The sequence below is a fragment of the Crocuta crocuta genome, unplaced genomic scaffold (assembly GCF_008692635.1).
Source record: "Crocuta crocuta isolate KB4526 unplaced genomic scaffold, BGI_CrCroc_1.0 scaffold457, whole genome shotgun sequence".
Classification (NCBI taxonomy): domain Eukaryota; kingdom Metazoa; phylum Chordata; class Mammalia; order Carnivora; family Hyaenidae; genus Crocuta; species Crocuta crocuta.
This window is the reverse complement of record NW_027531318.1, coordinates 3,998,107-4,017,218: the sequence shown is the minus strand read 5'-3', so window position 1 is coordinate 4,017,218 and position 19,112 is coordinate 3,998,107. Positions and strand designations below refer to the sequence as shown.

Here is a 19,112-nt window from a genome sequence, read left to right as displayed (position 1 = left end):
CCCTATCCCTCTCCCCTGCTTATGCTCGTGCTCTCTCTCTAAATAAAGTTAAAAAAAAAAAAAAAGTTTCCTTTCAGGATTAACAGGAGAATTTTGAGACCCACGTGCAAAAGGAAGGGGGAGAGAAAGCTGTTCCTCTCTATTCTTTCTGGTCAGAATTGTTCTGTCCTTTTTCCCAGTATAAATAGGAAAGAAGTCCTAGCTGTGTAATCCAGAAACTTTGCAGGTCACTAATCAAAAGAGAACCATTACATGATATTTGGATCAAGAGATGCTGAGTAGCCAGCACTCAGTGAATAGTTTACAAAGTACCTGAAGTATGAAGGGGATAATGGTTTTAATATGGGGTTTTTCCTTTAGAGTTCTGACTAGGATAAAAAGGAGAAAATTATCAGTTCTTGCTGAAGCCAAAGATAAGGATAAAGATAGAGTTGAACTTTTCCAAACTAATGTTCAAAGAAATGTTAACAGGTAATATATAACACACACACACACAAATGGAAAATGGTGGATTAAAATAAGTTTTTTTTTCTTTAGTCACAAGACTTCCGGAGTCTATAAATATGATAATATGCATTATGATAGGGGAATATAATATGTAATCATTCGCAAACATGTTTGACCACTGCTTTTATAAGGAATACTAATTATCACCTTAAAAACTCCTAAGAAGTGGGGCACCTGGGTGGCTCAGTTGGTTAAGAGTCCAACTTCAGCTCAGGTCATGATTTTGCAGTTCATGAGTTTGAGCCCCGCGTCAGGCTCTGTGCTGACAGCTGAGAGCCCAGAGCCTGCTTCGAATCTGTGTCTCCCTCTCACTCTGCCCCTCCCTCACTGGCACTCTCTCAAAAATAAATAAACAAAAAAAAAATTTGAAAAAAATAACTCCCCAGAAGAGTTTGTATAACATTAGCTGAAGAGCTTTACAAACCAGGAATTAGGGGAACTAAACTGAACTAGTCTCTGTATATCATTAAAGGTAACGTATCCTTCGTAAGTAATTTACTAGACCACCTCACAGTCAAAATTCAATTTTAACTTTATAGAAATTTATACTATAATTATTTTTATTGTACTATATTAAAAGCCAATACCAAGTTTTAAAGAATTAACATAAATCTTATACAATTTCTTCCAGAAAACAGAGTAAGAGAGAACACTTTCCAACCTGTTTTATGAAGCTACTATTACTCTGATACCAAAACCAAACAAGGCTGGGGTGCCTGGGTGGCTCAGTTGTTTGAGTGTGCGACTTCAGCTTAAGTCATGATCTCACAGTTTGAGTTTGAACCCTGCAGTGGGCTCACTGTTGTCCGGCAGAGACCACTTCAAATTCCTTTGTCTCTCGTTCACTCTCTGCCCCTTCGTTCCCACTCATGCTCTCTCTCTCTCTCTCAAATATGAATAAATATTAAATGATTAAGAAAAAAGACAAACAAGGCAGAGCATGTGCATGTGGCACGCACGTGCACAAGCGCGCGCGCGCGCACACACACACACAGCCAAACATGATCTCTCATAAACCTAGACGCAAAACTCCCCAATTAAATTTTAGCAAATCCTACCCACCAACAAGTTATGAAAGAAAATACACTACAGCCAAGTAGGACTTATTCCAGGTATGGTTCAATATTTGAAAATCAACTAATGTAACTTATCACATCAACAGGCTAATGAAGAAAAATCATATGATGCTATCCATTGATACAGAAAAAGTATTTGACAAAATTCAACACTGGTTCATGATGAAAACTCTCAGTACACTAGGAATAAAACGATCCATAAGAGTAAAACTAATAAACTGGATCTCAGAAAAATACCTTTTGCTCTGTGAAAGACTCTGTTAAGAGGATGAAAACATATTATATACACCGGGAGAAAATATTTCCAAATCACACATACAACAATTTCATAAAAGGTAACTATAAAATAACTTAAATTTAATGTAATACTTAATGGTGAAAGACTTCATTATTTACTCCTAAGATCAGGAACAAGGCAAGGATGTCTGCTCTCACCACATATTTTAACACAGTATTGAAGTTTTAGCCACTATACTAATGCAAGAAAGAGAAATTAAAGACATATTGAAAAGAAACATAAAACTGTCTCTATTTGTAGACTACAGTGTGATTTTCTATATAGATAATCCCAAAGAATCTGCAAACATTTCCCAGAACTAATAAGCAATTTCAATTAAGGCCACAGTATATAAGACAAACAAACAATTTCACTTGCCTTTCTGTATACTGACAATGAACAAGTAGAAGCCAGTCAAAAATGCAATACCATGTTCAATTGCTCCAAAGAAAATAAAACACTCAGGTATAAATCTAAAGAAATGTGTACAGGATCTGCAGTGTCTGGGTGGCTCACTTAAGCACTGACTCTTGAGTTTGGCTCAGGTCATGATCTCACGGTTTGTGAGTTCGAGACTCATGTCAGTCTCTGTGCTGGCAGCATGGTGCCTGCTTGGGATTCTTTCTCTGCCTCTTCCGAGCTCATGCTCTCTCTCTCTCTCTCTCAAAAATAAATAAATGTAGTTTTTTTAAAATAAAGAAGTGTGTACGAGATCTGTAGGATGAAAATTATAAAGTGTCAATGAAAGAAATTAAAGAACTAAGTCATACTGTGGTCATGGACTGAAGACTTAACAGAGAAAAGATGTCCATTCTCCTCCCTATCATGATCTATAGGTTTAATCTAATTTCTATCAAAATCTTGGCAAGTTTCTGTGTAGATACAGACAAGTTTATTGAAGGCCCTAGAGTACCCAAAATAATTCTGAAAAAGAAAAATAAAGAAGGAATGACTCTTCCTGATATCAAGGGTTATCACAGAGCTACAGTAATCTAAACAGTGGTATCTTGGAATAAACAGAAATCAGTGGAATAGAATATAGAACCCAGAAGCAGATCCAAATCAATATGCTTAATTTTTGGCCAAAAAGCAAAAGCAATCCAGTGGAAGAGGGATGGTTTTCTTCAATACATGATGCTGGAGCATTTGTACATCCAGAAGTAAAACCAAAACAAAGCACAAACAAATAAAACTCTTGACCTAAACCTCACACACTCAAAATTGGTCATACACTTATATGTAATTGATTAGATTTTATCTCATCAAAATTAAAAACTTTTGTTCCATGACAAGACTTGGTTAAGAGAAAGAAAAGACAAATTATATACTAGGAGAAAATATGTCTAAATCACATATGTGACAAAGACTTTGTGTCTAGAATATATAAATAAAACAGAATCCTCAAACTCAATGTTAAAACAATCTAACTAGAAAACAGGCAAACACATGTACAATCATGTCACCAAAGAGGATAAACAGAAGGCAAATAAACACATGAAAGATATTTAACGTATCAGCTACTTAGAGAAATACAAATTTAACGCATAATGAGATATCAATGCATACCTATTAGAATGTCAGCATTGTCCCAAATGCTGACAAGAAAACAGGAGAAACTGGATGACACAAACACCTCTGCTGATAATGTAACATGGGAGAGATACTCTGGGAAATACTGTGGAAGTTCATGTCAAACTAAAAATGGACCCAGCAACTGCACTCATGGGTATTTATCCTAGGAGTTCATACAAAAACCTGCAAATGAATGTTTACAGCAGCTTTATTTATAATAGTCGAAACCTGGAAACTACCCAAGTGTCTTTCAATGGGTCAATGGCTACACAAACTGTGGTACATACATATTATGGACTACTGCTTGCCAATAAGAAGGAAGAAACTATGATATATGAAACAAGCTGGATGAACTCCAAGGATATATGCTACAGGAAAAAAGCCAATCTCTAAAGGACATACACTGGATGATTCTGTTTATGTTACATTCATGAACTAATATAATTACAGAGATGGAGACATCAGCAGTTGCCAGGGACTAGGTTTGACTATAAACCTGTGGGGATGATATAGTTGAGTATCTTGACTGAAGTATCTAACACTACATGTATTATCCTGTGAATTTATAATTATTCAAAACAAAATGTTAAAAGAAATTCAATGGCAGCTAACACCAATTAGCAGAGTCTTGATTAATATTCCAATGTATACATCTTTCCAGAGACAACATACTTCAAATTTGTACTAACAGATTTTCTTCCCAAATAAGCTACAGTTCTGCTGTCATTTTATTACTATTATTTGATTACACAACAGCAAAGTCAATTCCTTTATAAATATCACACCTTTTGACTCTTCTGACCATAATTTAATCCACTAGTTACCAGTAAAATGTGTTTTGTGGGTTTTGGTCATTAATGAGTCACCTATTTGTAAAACATGCATTCCAAAATTTTTTTCTGATAGTAATGGTATATAAATTAATATAATTTTATCTTACTTAATCCTGTTTTAACCCAAACGCATGCATTCATATGATAATATTACCTGTGGCTGTGGAATACAGTGCGGTCCTAGTTAACGTATGTGCCATGATTTTTCAGAGAACTAATTTTTAGGTTCTAATATTAACCAGATTTGTTTAAAATGTCTGTGTCATAAATGTAGTTAAACATGTGAGTGGACAAGAAAGCACATGCCACTTATTTGGTTCACTTCAAAGTAACCTTTAGTAAATTGGAAAAAATATATTTTTTTCCTAAAGGAAATCAATAAGGTTACGTATGAGTTAGAATTAACATCACGTTAAAAACAGCAAATGCTAGGGAGCCAGGCTGGCTTAATCAATCAAGTGTCTAACTTCAGTTCAAGTCATGATCTCACTGTTCATGTGTTTGAGCCCCGTGTGAGCTTCTGTGCTGACAGCTCAGAGCCTAGAGCCTGCTTCAGATCCTATGTCTCCCTCTCTCTCTGCCCTGCCCTGTTCACGCTGTCTCTCTCTCTCTCTCAAAAAATAAACATTAAGAAAAATTTAAAAAAACATATCAAATGCCAATATAGTACTTACTGATAAGAGCTAATACAGACACTACGTTGTTGTTGTTGTTTTTCCACATTTACGAAATGGTAAAATAAATGTTCAGAATTTAGGACAGAAACGATCATTCTAAATACAACACAGATTTATATATGGTCCTGAAAAAAGGCTTAAGACAGAAAAAAATGTTTGGACATGTTGCTAGAAAAACCTCTTAATCATAAAGGTCAACAACAATGTACACATTTTACCTAAGTAAACTTTCAGCTATGTTTTAAAGTTGTCAAGTACTTGGGGATTGAGTAAATGAAATTTAGTCTCTTAAATTTACAAGCTTTCAGTTGATCATCATATGTAATGGCTATTAAAGGATTATTGCTAATGAAGAACCTATCACTATCAAGTGAAACAAGTTAGCAATTACAACACTAAATTTAGGTGTGCCTGGGTGGCTCAGTCATTTGAGTATGGGGCTCTTGCTTTCAGCTCAGGTATGATCCCAGGATTGTGGGATCAAGCCTGCTCAGCATGGAGCCTGCGTCTGATCCCCTGCCCTCCATGTCTGTCTCTCCCCATTTCCCTAGCTCATGAGCTCTCTGTCTCTCAAATTAAAACCCCCAAAAACCCACTAAATTTAAAAATGTAAACAGAATCACAGATCAGAGGTTGGCAAACTATTGGTCCAAGGGCCAATACTGGGTTGCCATCTGTTTTTGTCAATCAAATTTTAATGACACATAGCTATGCCCGTTTGTTTATGTCATCTATTGTTGATTTTACCTTTCTTTATTTATTTTTGAGAGAGAGACAGAGCATGAGCGGGGGAGGCGCAGAGAGAGAGGGAGACACAGAATCTGAAACAGGCTCCAGGCTCTGAGCTGTCAGCACAGAGCCTTGAAGCGGGGCTCGAACTCACTAACCGTGAGATCATGACCTGAGCCGCAGTCGGACGCTTAACCGGCTGAGCCCTCAGGTGCCCCTGATTTTGCCTTTCAACAGTAGAGTCAAACAGTTGTGACAGACTAAATGATTCCAAAAGGCTAAGATATATACTATCTGACCCTTTAGAGAAAAAGTTTGCTGATTCGTGATTTCTACTAAGAAGTTCTTTAAGGCTACTCACAATACTATTTCTCAACAGTAATAAAACTATTTCTACATCTGAGGTAAATTCTTTATCCTAAAGTAGCATAAGACCATATGTTGAGATGAAACTAAAAACTTAGGATGAAAATACCATCTTTTTTTGTCAGGTAAAAATCTCAATTTTAAAAGTTGAAAACAGGGTTCCTGGCTCAGTCGTTAAAGCATCTGACTTTGGCTCCGGTCATGATCTCACAGTTTGTGAGTTTGAGCTCTGCACTGGGTGAACATGAGCCCTGGTGAGCCCCACTTCTCTCTCTCTGCCCCTCACTCGCACCCTCTCTCTCAAATCAACAAACAAATAAATAAATAAATAAGTTGAAAATGTGCTCTAGTAACTCTCTAAACTGATGTCAGTCAATGAAATGGGTACCAAAGAAGGCCTTGAACAGGTAAAAGTAAAAAATGTGTCGAGCTCAGCAGATAATATAGGAAATATAATTATTAAAAGAGTAATTACTTACGCTGTATGTGAATGAGCTGCTTTGGCATCTTAAATTCCCCAGGATATATAGACTCATAGTAAGCAATATTACTTTCTGCCTCTGGGACTGGTATGACCATATTATCCCTCTTCTCGCCATACACCTGCTGTGCTGAAATAGCCCGCTGAAGATGGTGTTCCTAAAAGAGGAAAAAATAGGTAAGTTTATGTATTTAAAAACAGCAAACAGAACATACACCTTACAAAGAGGTTTTTGTTTATTTTAAAAATAAGGGATTTTAGGGGCATCTCGGTGGCTCAGTTGGTTAAGCATCTGATTTTGGCTCATGTCATGATCTCACTGCTTGTGGGTTTAAGCCCTGTGTCGGGCTCTGTGCTGACAGCTCAGAGCCTGGAGCCTGCTTTGGATTCTGTGTCTCTCTCTCCGCCCTCCCCCACTTGCACGCTCTCTCTCTCAAAAATAAACATTAAAAAAATTAAAAAAAAAAACAAAACCAAAAATAGAAGATTTTAGTAGCCTTGAAAGGATGTTAACAATACAGTTAGTGGTAAAAACATATTAAGTAGAAACAAGGTTTTGTTAGATACACTGTATGCTTTCTCAATTTAAGAAAGGTACTACACTGAAACTGAGTTATATTATACAAAAGATTCCAAAATATTGACTCAATGTTAAAGTTTGCATTTTACAAATGAAATTCAAAGGAAAAAGTTAAAACATTTAAATCTGTATGAAGAAAGCAAGCTATGGACAAAAATTTATTCTAATCTCCTTTTCATATAATGCTTCATAAATTTGGAAAAAAGTTTCATATATATTAACTAATATCTTTTAAAATAAGGACAGAGACAAACCTGGTCTTTTGTCTCTATAACCCCTTATGATTTTCCAGACCCCCATAAAAAGACATATGGTCTTTTTATTTTTTGTATAAGGAGAGATGATGGCAAGCCACTTTTCCTAATGTCATGCATCAAATCATCTATCCCCTTTAATAATTAAAAACATGGCAGTATTGGGATGCCTGGGTGGCTCAGCTGATTAAACATGAAGACTCTTGGTTTCAGGTCAGGTCATGATCTCATGGTTTGTGGGATCAAGCCTGGTGTCCAGCTCCTCGCTGACAGTAGGAGCCTGTTTGGGATTCTCTCGCCCTCTGTCTCTCTCTCAAAATAAATAAATAAACTTTAAAAAATGTACCTGTATCATAGAATAAATTTCCCTTGAATTTGGGAGTATTCCTAAACTTTTTTCCTACTCTACCCAATTGTCTCCTATGCCAGATTTAATCTCTTTTAAACAGTGTAGCCTCATTCTACACTCCATTATCTAGTAAGGCAACTCCTCCCTCATAATTCCTTTTTCAGAATATTCCTGGCTATCTATTTTTCTAGATGAACCATAAAGAAGATTACCTTCAAGGTGTGAAATGGGACCCCTAAGGTGTTTTGATTTTTATAGGCAATATACTATGCTGGTTAATAATATGGACTTTGGTAACCAAGAATGCTCTGGATCTGAATGTTGGCTCCATGGTTTACTAGCTCTAGGACTTTAGGACTTGAGACAAGATATTTATCCCAGCATGTTTTATTATCTATAAGTGTACACTGTGTACTTACCTTACAGAATTGTGGTTAAAATGCACGAGACATACTAACTAGTCAACACACGGTAGCAAATATGTATCATTCATTATTAGAAAAACTAAAGAATATTCTATATGCTTAACAATTACCATTTACAGTCTCTGTAGCTTGAACAGTGTTCTGTAGAAAGTTTTTCCTTATGGTTTTATCTATTTTCCATATCTATAAAATCAAATTTTTATTTATTAATATTAGAGTGAATACTTCTGCTTTAAAAAAATCTTGTCATTTTTCTGTTTTATAAAATACTTCACACAATTTCCTAGCTTTACCAGTCAAGAAAATAATTTCCCCCTAATGCATGGCTTATAGGGGTAGTGTCATAATGTGTGCAACATACTTCTGAATGGTTCAATTACAGAACATCTTATTATAGAGTAAGAAAAAATAATACTGCAAAGCTAACAATTTTGGAATCTAGGTTGAGAGTATATAGTTGTTCAGTTTTTCTCTAAGTTTGAAAATTTTTATAGTAAAAAGTTAGATGAAGAATAAGGTACTAAGAACCCTAAATGTGCAGAATATAAAAGACTTATGGTTAAGTTCTTCTAAGTCTTTCAAAGCATTTCTCAACAGCTGGGATATAGCTATAACTTTATATATTCCTATTTTCTCTCTCCCCATGTATATATGAGGAAGGGGACCAAACATATGCCACTGTGGCTAGAGATGGTGAGTGAAGGAGGAGAGTAACAGATGCTATCTGCTCGGGGGATTAGCACCAAATCATGCAGAGTCATTGGTCATGTTAAGATCTATCCTTTTACTAAGGGCAATAGTGGCTGAAAGGTTTTAAAGGTAGCCTTAAAATGGTTCAGAATATTTAATAATATGGAAAATATTTATTAAGTAAAATAGATGTAAAAACTGTATGTTCAGGATATTTGTAGTAATTAATCTTTTTTAAAAGAAAAAGATATAATTGAACAAGTATATTCAGAAAAAAGTCTAAAAGTAGACAAGCATATATGTACATATATATATAAATATAAAATAAATCTTCTCTATATTCCTTTATTCCTTTCCCTGGTTTATGTTCTCACAGCACTTACCATCCTCTGACATCTCATATACCTGTTTACTACTGTCATCCCTTTCTCCCCATCTTCCTCTGCCACCCAATCTAAGCAGCATGAAGGCAGGGATTTTTGTCCATTTTGGTCACTGCTTAACAGCCACCCTAAAACAAGTGCTGGGCACAAACCATACTGCTTAAATATGTGCTGAATAAAGGAACATGTATGTACGTATGTATCTGTGTGTGTATATACATATACACATATGCACACATATGCGTTCATGCTCACATATACATCAAGTTTCAAAGTATATATACTAAAAAGTTAACAGATGATCTCTAGGTGGCACAATTTTGAAATGCTCTTTTGTAATTGTTTCCTATATTTTCTAAAATGTACATATAATACTTATTGACAAAATAAATACTTGAGTACATTTCACTAAGTGATTTTATAAAACACTGTTAATTTCTAAAAGACATAATTTATTTGGTTCAGTAAAACTTTTCCCATTTAAGTTAATTTAGTTCGAGAGTAAAATATACTTGTAGCTTTGTAGGTAAAGAAAGTATTTTTAAAACCCAAAACGATATACATCTATTTCTAGGGAACAGACAGTAAATTCTAGGGAACAGACAGTAAATTACATTATAGTAACATCAAATTATAAGTGAAAATGAGATTTTTGATTTGAGTAGGAAGATGTAGAATCGTGAAGCCAAGTAACAAATTAATAAATGAGAATGAACTCTGAATTCAATAATTTATTGAATGCCTGGGCTAAATACCTAAGATAATCCAATTTTAAATTATAATTTATATAGAAAGTTAAGATATTCACTGAAGATAAGATCTGTCAATGAATTTTTTTAAAATAAATCTACCTGCAGGATTAAGTAGGCCAGCTGTGTTGAAATAATTTCAAATAGTCCAGTAAAGAGTTTGACAGTTATAAAAGACAAAACGCTGGATTCTAACCTTAGATTTTTTTGGACTTTAGGACTTCTGAGAGCTCTTACCTTGCTAATGGAAATTGTGGTTGTTCAAGGAAGGGGGGATACAGTCCTTCCAAACCTATGACCACAGAATCATTTTTTCAGAAAATGTCTATTGATAGCTCATAGAGAACTTTTGTTAATAGTTTGGGAAATGCTGGTAGAGAACAAAAACTAGAGACACAGAGCAGAACACCTAGGATTAAGTCTGTTCATTAGTTAACTTAGTCCGTATTTATTGAGTGCCAACCATGTGCCTGGCACCGGGAACACAGTGTTGTAAATAAAATACACACATTTCCCAACCCTGTAGAGCTTACATTCTAATAGGGAGAACAGATACTAATAAAATAGTCCTGAGGTGCCTGGGTGGCTCAGCCAGTTAAGCATCCTACTCCAGCTCAGGTCATGATCTCACCGCTTGTAGGTTCAAGCCCCGCGTCGGCTCTGTGCTGACAGCTCAGAGCCTGGAGCCTGCTTCAGAATCTCAGAATCTGTGTCCCCCTTTCTCTCTGCCCCTCCCCCACTTGCAGTCTATCTCTCAAAAATGAATCAGTGTTTAAAATTAAAAAAAAAAAGTCCTAAAAATAAATTGTACAGTGTGGTAAGTGCTATGAAGTACAATGTGTCACTGTAAACGTAAATAGGAAAAGGATTTCATGCACAGCATTATTTTCACTAGTGCAAAGCTAACATCTGCAGTAATGGGACATTTAAGCTAGCATGTACAGTAATGGGAGTTATTTAGAATATTATTTTTTATAATATTAAAAAAATTTTTAATGCCTTTATTTTATTTTATTTAGACAGACAGAGAGTGAGCAGGGGAGGGTCAGAGAGAGAGGGAGACACAGAATCTGAAGCAGGCTCCAGGCTCTGAGTTGTCAACACAGAGCCCAACGCAGGGCTTGAACCCACAGACTGTGAGATCATGACCTGAGCCGAAGTCAGATGCTTAACCAACTGAGCCACCCAGGTGCCTCTAGAATATTATTTTTTAAAAAAAGGAAATAACTATGTTTGAAGACCACTTATACATGTGACACAGTGGGGAGGTAAATTTTATATTTATGTTAAGCACAGTTGCAATTAAAAATTAATCACCAAAATACAAAGAACAATTCTAACTTTTCAATAAAATAACAGAGGCATAAATTCTCAAGTTTGGATTTACAGGAAACAAAGTAAATAAAATTAAATAATCTAAAGAATTCTTTAATATTTGATCTTACATAAAATGAAATTAGGTTAACTATAACTTATGATTAAGCAAATAACTTAAAAAGCTTCTTGATCTGCAAGTAATTATGTTTTCTATACATAGCAATATGAACAATAAAAAGGATCTGAAAAGACTGAACAATGATCTTTTTAAAAAATTTTTTTTAAATGCTTTTCATTTATTTCTGAGACAGAGAGAGACAGCATGACAAGGGGAGGGTCAGAGAGAGAGGGAGACACAGAATCGGAAACGGGCTCCAGGCTCTGAGCCAGCTGTCAGCAAAGAACCCAATGCGGGGCTCACACTCCTGAACTGTGAGATCATGACCTGAGCTGAAGTCGGCTGCCCAACGGACTGAGCCACCCAGGCGCCCCTGAACAATGATCTTTAGAAGGTTCAGAGGCACACTGTCATGTCTCCATGAAACTTGCTATCATGACACTAAGCTCCAAAATATTCACTCATGTTACTTCAGCCTCCCTAGTACACTGGAAGAGCATGGATACAGATACAGACAGAATAAGATATGTAAGAATCCTACCTTCCTCATGAACCCCAAGTCCAGCAAGTCACTTTCCTACCTATTTGTATTTTGGTTTTTTTCCCCCCTTACCCAACTTTCCCTCTCTTTTCTCTGGCAGTTAATGTTTTGTTTCTTTACTCTCCTCTTTGTTATTTTGCTTAACCCTAGAAAAAGGTTGTCCTTTCAGATGTTTTTTTATTGTCTCTTTGTTAAATGCACTGGCAGTTAATGTGAAAGGGTTAACTGGCTCTAAATTGGGCATGTCACTTACATTTGAGAATTTAGAAAATACCATTTTTATTGATTAAGTGAGAGTGACATTAGCTATGTGTAGATAAAAATTATCTGAAGGGACAGTCTTGCAAGTGTGTCTTAAGCATCTGCTCTGTGCCTTTGCTCAGATGATGACTGGACACCTCTGCTGACATTACATGCCCCAGCTCCTCCATGGAAAATTCCCACTTGTTCTTCTAGGTCTGTTTAAAATTATCTTCCCTCTGCCTCCTCTTAGCAGAAATGCTCCCCAGTTTGTGCTTCTATAATACTACATTCTCTACTTAGAAATTGTGTTGTAACTATTTGTTTATATACTGATCTCTAAAATGTGGACACTATGTTTAATTAACCTTTGTGACTTTCCCTTTAAAGATATATTCTCTTGTGTTATTTGGGGACTCTAAATTTTTTTAAGGATGAAGACTAAATACAATTATCCTTGTAACCTGTTCAGCATCTAGTACTATATTTTGCTTCACTGCAAACTCTTAATACTTTGCTTTATAATATCTAATAAATACCAGCAAACCACAAGAGCTTTTTAAGGTTATTTTGTACAAAATTCCTAAATAAAGATTAAATTATTTTCACTAATTCATTTTTTTGTTTAATCACCTTAATGATTAACACCTTAATCATTAAGTTTTTGTTTAATCACCTTAATGATTAAGGTCATTAATGTTAATGACCTTAACACTTAGATATAACAATTAAGACCACATTTAGACCTTTTGGGTTAAGAAATTAAAACAGAGTATTATAAGCAACAATATATGAAATTCCTTATGGGGAAATAAGTAATTACTAATTTGTAAAAAGCCACTTACGAAATTTAACCCCCAATTATTTATACATGTAGAGCTAGACTCCAATGCTACTTGAACAAAAAGGCTGAACTGAATTACTCTCTCTTCTATTCTCTAATGACATTTCTAAGAACTAAAACATCAGCGCCTGTTCAGGAACATGGCTTCAGCAAAGACTGTGTAGTTTTCTACATCCAAACACCCCAATTAATGATTGGCTCATTATAAGAACTTTCTGACTGGTTTCCCTGCTTCCATTTTTGACCATTCTTCACAGAATAACCAATCTGTTAATATGCAAGTCAAATCATGCCATTATTCCACTTAAAATACTCCAGTTATTTCTTACCTCATTCAGAATAAAAGCCAAAGTTCTTAAAACTGCTTACAAGGTCCAAAGTGATTTGCATTCCCCTTTCCTTGTCACCTTTCTGGCATCATTTACTATTCTCCTCTTCACTTACTGTGCTCCTGTACACTAGATTCTTTGCTTTTTTTTTTTTTTTTTTCAAATTTAAATAGCCTGCCCCCTCACCTTCTTCAAATCTTTGTTTAAAAGTCATCTTTGCCAGCTTTCCCACTACACACCCACCAGAATGGCTAAACCTGAGGCTGACAACATCAAATGATGGTGAGGATGTGGAAAAACTAGAACTCTCCTACATGGCATTACTGAGAAAAAGGTATGGCAGATCTTACCAAACATACCCATTCCACATGGCCCAGTAATACCACTCGTAGGTATTTATGCAAGCCCACAACAAGACCTGAATAAGACTATTCATATGGTTTTATTCACAGTAGTCCCAAAGTGGAAACAACCCAGATGTCCATCAATAGGACAGATGAACAAACCATGGTATAGTAATATAGTGCAATAACACTCAGCAACTTAAGGAACTACTTACACATGCAATAATAGGAGTAAGTCCCAAAAACACTGAGGTGAGTAAAAAAGTTTTATATAACAGAGTTCACATTCTTTGAGTCCATTTATGTGAAGTTTCAAAACAGGCAAAATTAATCTATGGTGAAAAAAAAATCAAACAGTACTTGTTTCTGGGGAGTGGGGGCAAGCATTAATTGGGAAGGGGAATGAAGACGCTTTCAGGAATGATGGTAATAATGTTCCATATCTTGATGCAGGTTAGGTTATGAAAGTATATGAGTTGTCAAAATTCAGCTAATATATACTTACTATTTGTGAATATCTTTGTACGTACATTTTACCTCAAAAGAAAAAAATAATAAATACTGAACCGTAATTAATGACATGTATGTTGACATATTTAGGAAAACATGCACTGATATCTGCAATTTCCTTTGAAATGCCTCAAAATATGGATGGAGATAGATGGATATAAGATGGAGTAAAATGTTAATAGTAGAAACTAGCTAGTAGGTATACATATGGTCACTGTAAATTCTTGAAACTTCACTGCATATATTTGAAACCTTTCATAAGAAAATGTTGCAAAAAAATGAACTCTCTTCCCTCTACAACACTTTATCCACCCCCCCTTCTTTGTTTTCCTCTATAATGCCTACCTCCTAACAGACTATTGAATTTACTTATTGCTTTATTTATTGTCTTATCTCCTCCTTAAAATAGAAGATCCATGAAAGTAGGAATTTGTTTTTTGCTCAGCTCTGCCCTAGGTCTAGAACTGTGCCTCACACACAAATATCGAATAAATATTTATTGAATAAATGAGCCAGTAAATTGCGCCAGTTATTTAAGGTCCACAAACTGTTCTGGTTTAGAATAGACTGCATAAAACACTAAGATTAAATTTCATAAAAGCAAAGAAAAAATTAAGGCTAAAACACATTTGCCTTTTCTATTTAAAATACTCAGTGTGAACAGTTAAAATAGTTGAAGATATGGACTATTTGGGAAGAAAAAGAACGATTCAATACTTACTATTTCCTACAAGGAGTAAATGGTAAAAAATCGTAGGACTATTACCCTCTACCCCCTCCTCCCACTTAGAGCTCAATTCTCTGAAATTACATTTATTTCTAGAGTATAAAACAGTAAAATAGACCTTTGTTAAGGTACATGTAAAATAATCCAGTCTTGTTTCTTCTCTGCAGTGTGAAATATTTGTCAATTTAATCCTTTTCTTACAAAATATTCAGGACATAAAGTCACTACATAACATGGTCAAAGGCACCTCCAGGCAAAATTAAGCTCAATCCTGATGCCTGCCTTCTCATTCCTGTATTTGTACCCCTTACATCCCTTTAAACTTGGCTTGCCCTGTATTTACTAGGAGCCTGCATGCTCCATGTGCTGACTGGCATGTTAAGGGGAAGGGACTAAAATTAATTTCTTTCTTTGCTCACAAAAGTGACAATCTAACTGGAATGCTTCCCTAAAAATTAAATTTAAAAAGGCTCAAAAGCTATTATTTCTGGTCATAATCTTTATGCTGATGACTTCTAAACCTCCAACATATCCTGGAGAGCTAGTCAGTCATCTGTCATTACTTAATACCTTTTAACTCACACAGTCAAATAAAATACAAATGGTGTTTCTCGTTTTGGGAGAAACTAAATCAACAGTATTGAATAATCAAATTTAAACTTGTGTAAAACTAAAGATGTTTATATAATCTAATACAAACAAAAGCTATGCAAGACTTAGTCCTTAGCCCTTGTACATATTCACTCTTGCAATTTCATCCACTATTGCGGCGTTAACTGCCATTTGTATGCTAATGACATGACCTGAAATCTTAATTTCTAGCCCATATTTCTGCTAAACTCCAGGCACATGTATAAAGATCTCTTACTATATGTTCCACAGACATACCTCACATAACATGAACATCCCCATCTGCTGATCTCCAAATCTGTTCCTCTTTTATTACTTAATGCAGTGAATTGCACCATTGTACATCCAGTCACCCAAGCCAGAAGACCTGATTTTTCGATCTCTCTCTTGCTTCCTACTGCTCCATTTCCAAATAATGTCATCAGATCCTATACAGTTCTCCCACATTTTATGTCTACAAGTTATTCAGTGCCTGTTTTTTTTTTTTTTTTTACCCCATTGTTACAGTTCAGGCAGCAACTAGCCTTCTTACCTTCAGTATCACACTATCCTCCAATTCCCTTCTATTGCTACTGTCAGTGGTCTTTCTAAAAGTTAGATCCTATCACTCTCATATTTAACCCTTGGCTCTCTACTGCCTTCATGATGAAATTCAAACTTCTTGGCATGGCAAACAGGGTCTTTCATGATCTGGCTCTAGCTAATTCTTCCAGTCCAACACTTTATCACTTTTTTAAAAAATGTTTTTATTTATTTCTAGGAGAGAGAGAGACAGCGTGAGCAGGGGAGGGTCAGAGAGAGAGGGAATCACAGACTCTGAAACAGGCTCCAGGCTCTGAGCTGGCCGTCAGCACAGAGCCCGACGTGGGGCTCAAACCCACGAACCGCGAGATCATGACCCAAGCGAAAGTTGGATGCTTAACCGACTAAGCCACCCAGGCGCCCCTACTTTATCACTTTTTACCCTGATTTTCACACTCCAGCCATAGGGAACATCTAGAAGAACTTTTTAGTGATACCTGTCTGTGATATTCCCTGTCTTTAAGTCCATCTAAACCTCTCTCTATTCTTTATAATTCTACTAGGATATCTACCCCTTTTAGAAAGTCTCTTACAACTATTACATGACACTTCACAGTGGTAGAAGAGTAAAGAGGTACAGGTGATTTTTAAAATGTCTATTTCATAAAAATCCAATTATAATCTTTAAGAAATTGAAAATTAAGCAGGTCAGAATTCATAAAAAACTTCTTGATAGGGGTTTCACCCCTAAACTACTTGCCTCACACATAACAGAAGGGACAGAGCACAGCAGGTAGGGAAGAACACAAAGAATTAGAACAAGCTCAATAATAAGATATTTAAAAAGTCATTCATCTTGGATAAAACATTAATCTTATTTTTTTTAAGTAGGCTCATGCCCAGTTTGGAGCCTAATGTGGGGCTTGAACTCAAGGCCCTTGAGATTAAGACATGAGCTAAGAGTTGGACGCTCTACTGACTGAGCCACCTAGGTGCCTCAGATAAAGTCCTTTTTAACTTTGGGTTATAAAGCCTTACATTTTATTACTATGTATTAATTCATCTTTCCAAAGCTAAAATAGTAACAGCTAACATGTACTGAACATTTATTACATGACAAGCCTTTGCAGATATTTCATTTAAAGCGCCTAACAATGTATGTTATATACATGTACATGTAGAAAAAGACGTGGCAACTATCATCCCTATTTCACATATTAGTAAACTTGCTTAAGTTCATACAATTACCTGGACTTTTCAGTTGTGACTCTAGTATGAACTCTTAACAACTTCACTATATTAATTCACAAAAGGATATAGGTTCCCCTCAGAGTGCTTATTAGTTGCAAGGGAAACTAGTAACTATACAGTGGAGAGAACGGCCCACACCTTGACTGGGTGATCAAAACTAACATTATCAATGACGGACAGATATATGTGCCTCCAGATGTGATACCATGAGAATATGACATCCTTTATGTAATATTCTACCTGGGAGTGCAAAACTTGAATCTAATTGAGAAAACATCAAACTCAAAATGGGATCCTCTATTAAAAAAAAAAATCGAAGGAACTATAATCTTCAAAAACTGTCTATATGATAAAAGATTAAATACCCACTGAAATACTTAGGAATAAAGGACCATGATGTAGACAACTTAGTCTCACATGGTTTGGAAAAAATATATTATGTGTGTGCATGTGTTTGTATACGATTGAGAACATGTGAAAAAACAAACAATAAAGCAAATTGGGCACAATGTTAACAGTGGGAATGTACAGGTGTACTACTCTTTTTCTTACAACTTTTTTGTAAGCTTGAAATTATTTCCCAATAGGGGCACCTGGGTGGCTCAGTCGGTTGAGTGTCCAACTTTGGCTCAGGTCATGATCTCACGTTCGTGGGTTCGAGCCCCATGTCGGGCTCTGTGCTGACAGCTAGCTCAGAGCCTGGAGCCTGTTTCAGATTCTGTGTCTCCTCTCTCTCTGCCCTCCCCTGCTCATGCTATCTCTCTCTCTCAGAAATAAATTAAAAACATTAAAAATTAAAAAAAAGAAATTATTTCCCAATAATAGCTTTAAAAAAAGCTAAGAGTAATAAGAAGAAAAAAGAATCCTTGAAATCCAGAGGAAGAGGTACAAGTACTTCTTCCAGAATTACTGCCAAGTAACTGTACTATCTCTGATCATACGTCAGTGAAACTTTTCTCTGTAATTTCCTTACCTAATCTAGATATTATCAGAATACTGTCTTCTGAATAGTAGTTCTAGAGATATCATTAAGCATTATGTCAAGAGTTTTGTGATTCATTTTGAGAAATGCACAGACAGGGATAAACAGTGTTGAACAGTTTCTGTACAGAAGAATCCTCATATACTAATATGCACATGATTTTCCAAATGAGTAATATATAAGTCAATATATCCTAATTATTACTCATCATTTAGTGTGATTCATCTAAATGTTTGGTGGGATCAAACCTTTAATTTTTCAGTATTAAAAAGTATGCTAAGCATTAAACTTATGTTAAAACTGTGGCATATAAAAACCATTCTCTTCTACAGTAAGAAAGTCTATCAGTTTTGGGAAACATAACCTCATGACTTCACTGTTAACTCATACTGAGGTATTTTTCACTGATTTTAAAAAGGGGGTGCTGTTTTCAGAATATGAAATCTCTGACAATAGAACTCCCTTTTATGGACAGTAGTACAGATTAGCAGTTGGCAAACTATAGCCTGGGGTGGTGTGCAAATCTGTCTCACCATCTGTTTTTGTAAACAGTTTTAGTAGAACATAGCCATACTCATTCATTTACATACTGCCCATGCTGCTTATGCCCTACAGTAGCAGAGCTGAGTAGTAGTGACAGACTGTAAGAATTGCAAAGCCTAAAATATCTGACTCTTTACAGGAAGTATGGAGACTCTTGATATTGACATAGTTATTTATGCTGTTTACTTTTGAAGATTTAGCAGTCTGGTTGTGGTAAGGTGGATCACTGACAGACGTGAAAGCATGCTCTATTTACATGGTGGAAA

General features: G+C 35.6%; 1 protein-coding gene across 3 annotated transcripts in view; it reads right to left on the bottom strand.

Moving 5' to 3' along the window:
• Positions 1–19,112, bottom strand: part of EPC1 (enhancer of polycomb 1) — a 68,435-nt gene that overhangs the window by 24,937 nt on the left and 24,386 nt on the right. For all 3 annotated transcript variants that reach the window (XM_077771719.1, XM_077771720.1, XM_077771721.1), the window contains exon 2: positions 6,517–6,676. In XM_077771719.1, coding sequence (XP_077627845.1) covers positions 6,517–6,676 — 160 coding nt within the window. The remainder of the gene's footprint in view (positions 1–6,516; positions 6,677–19,112) is intronic.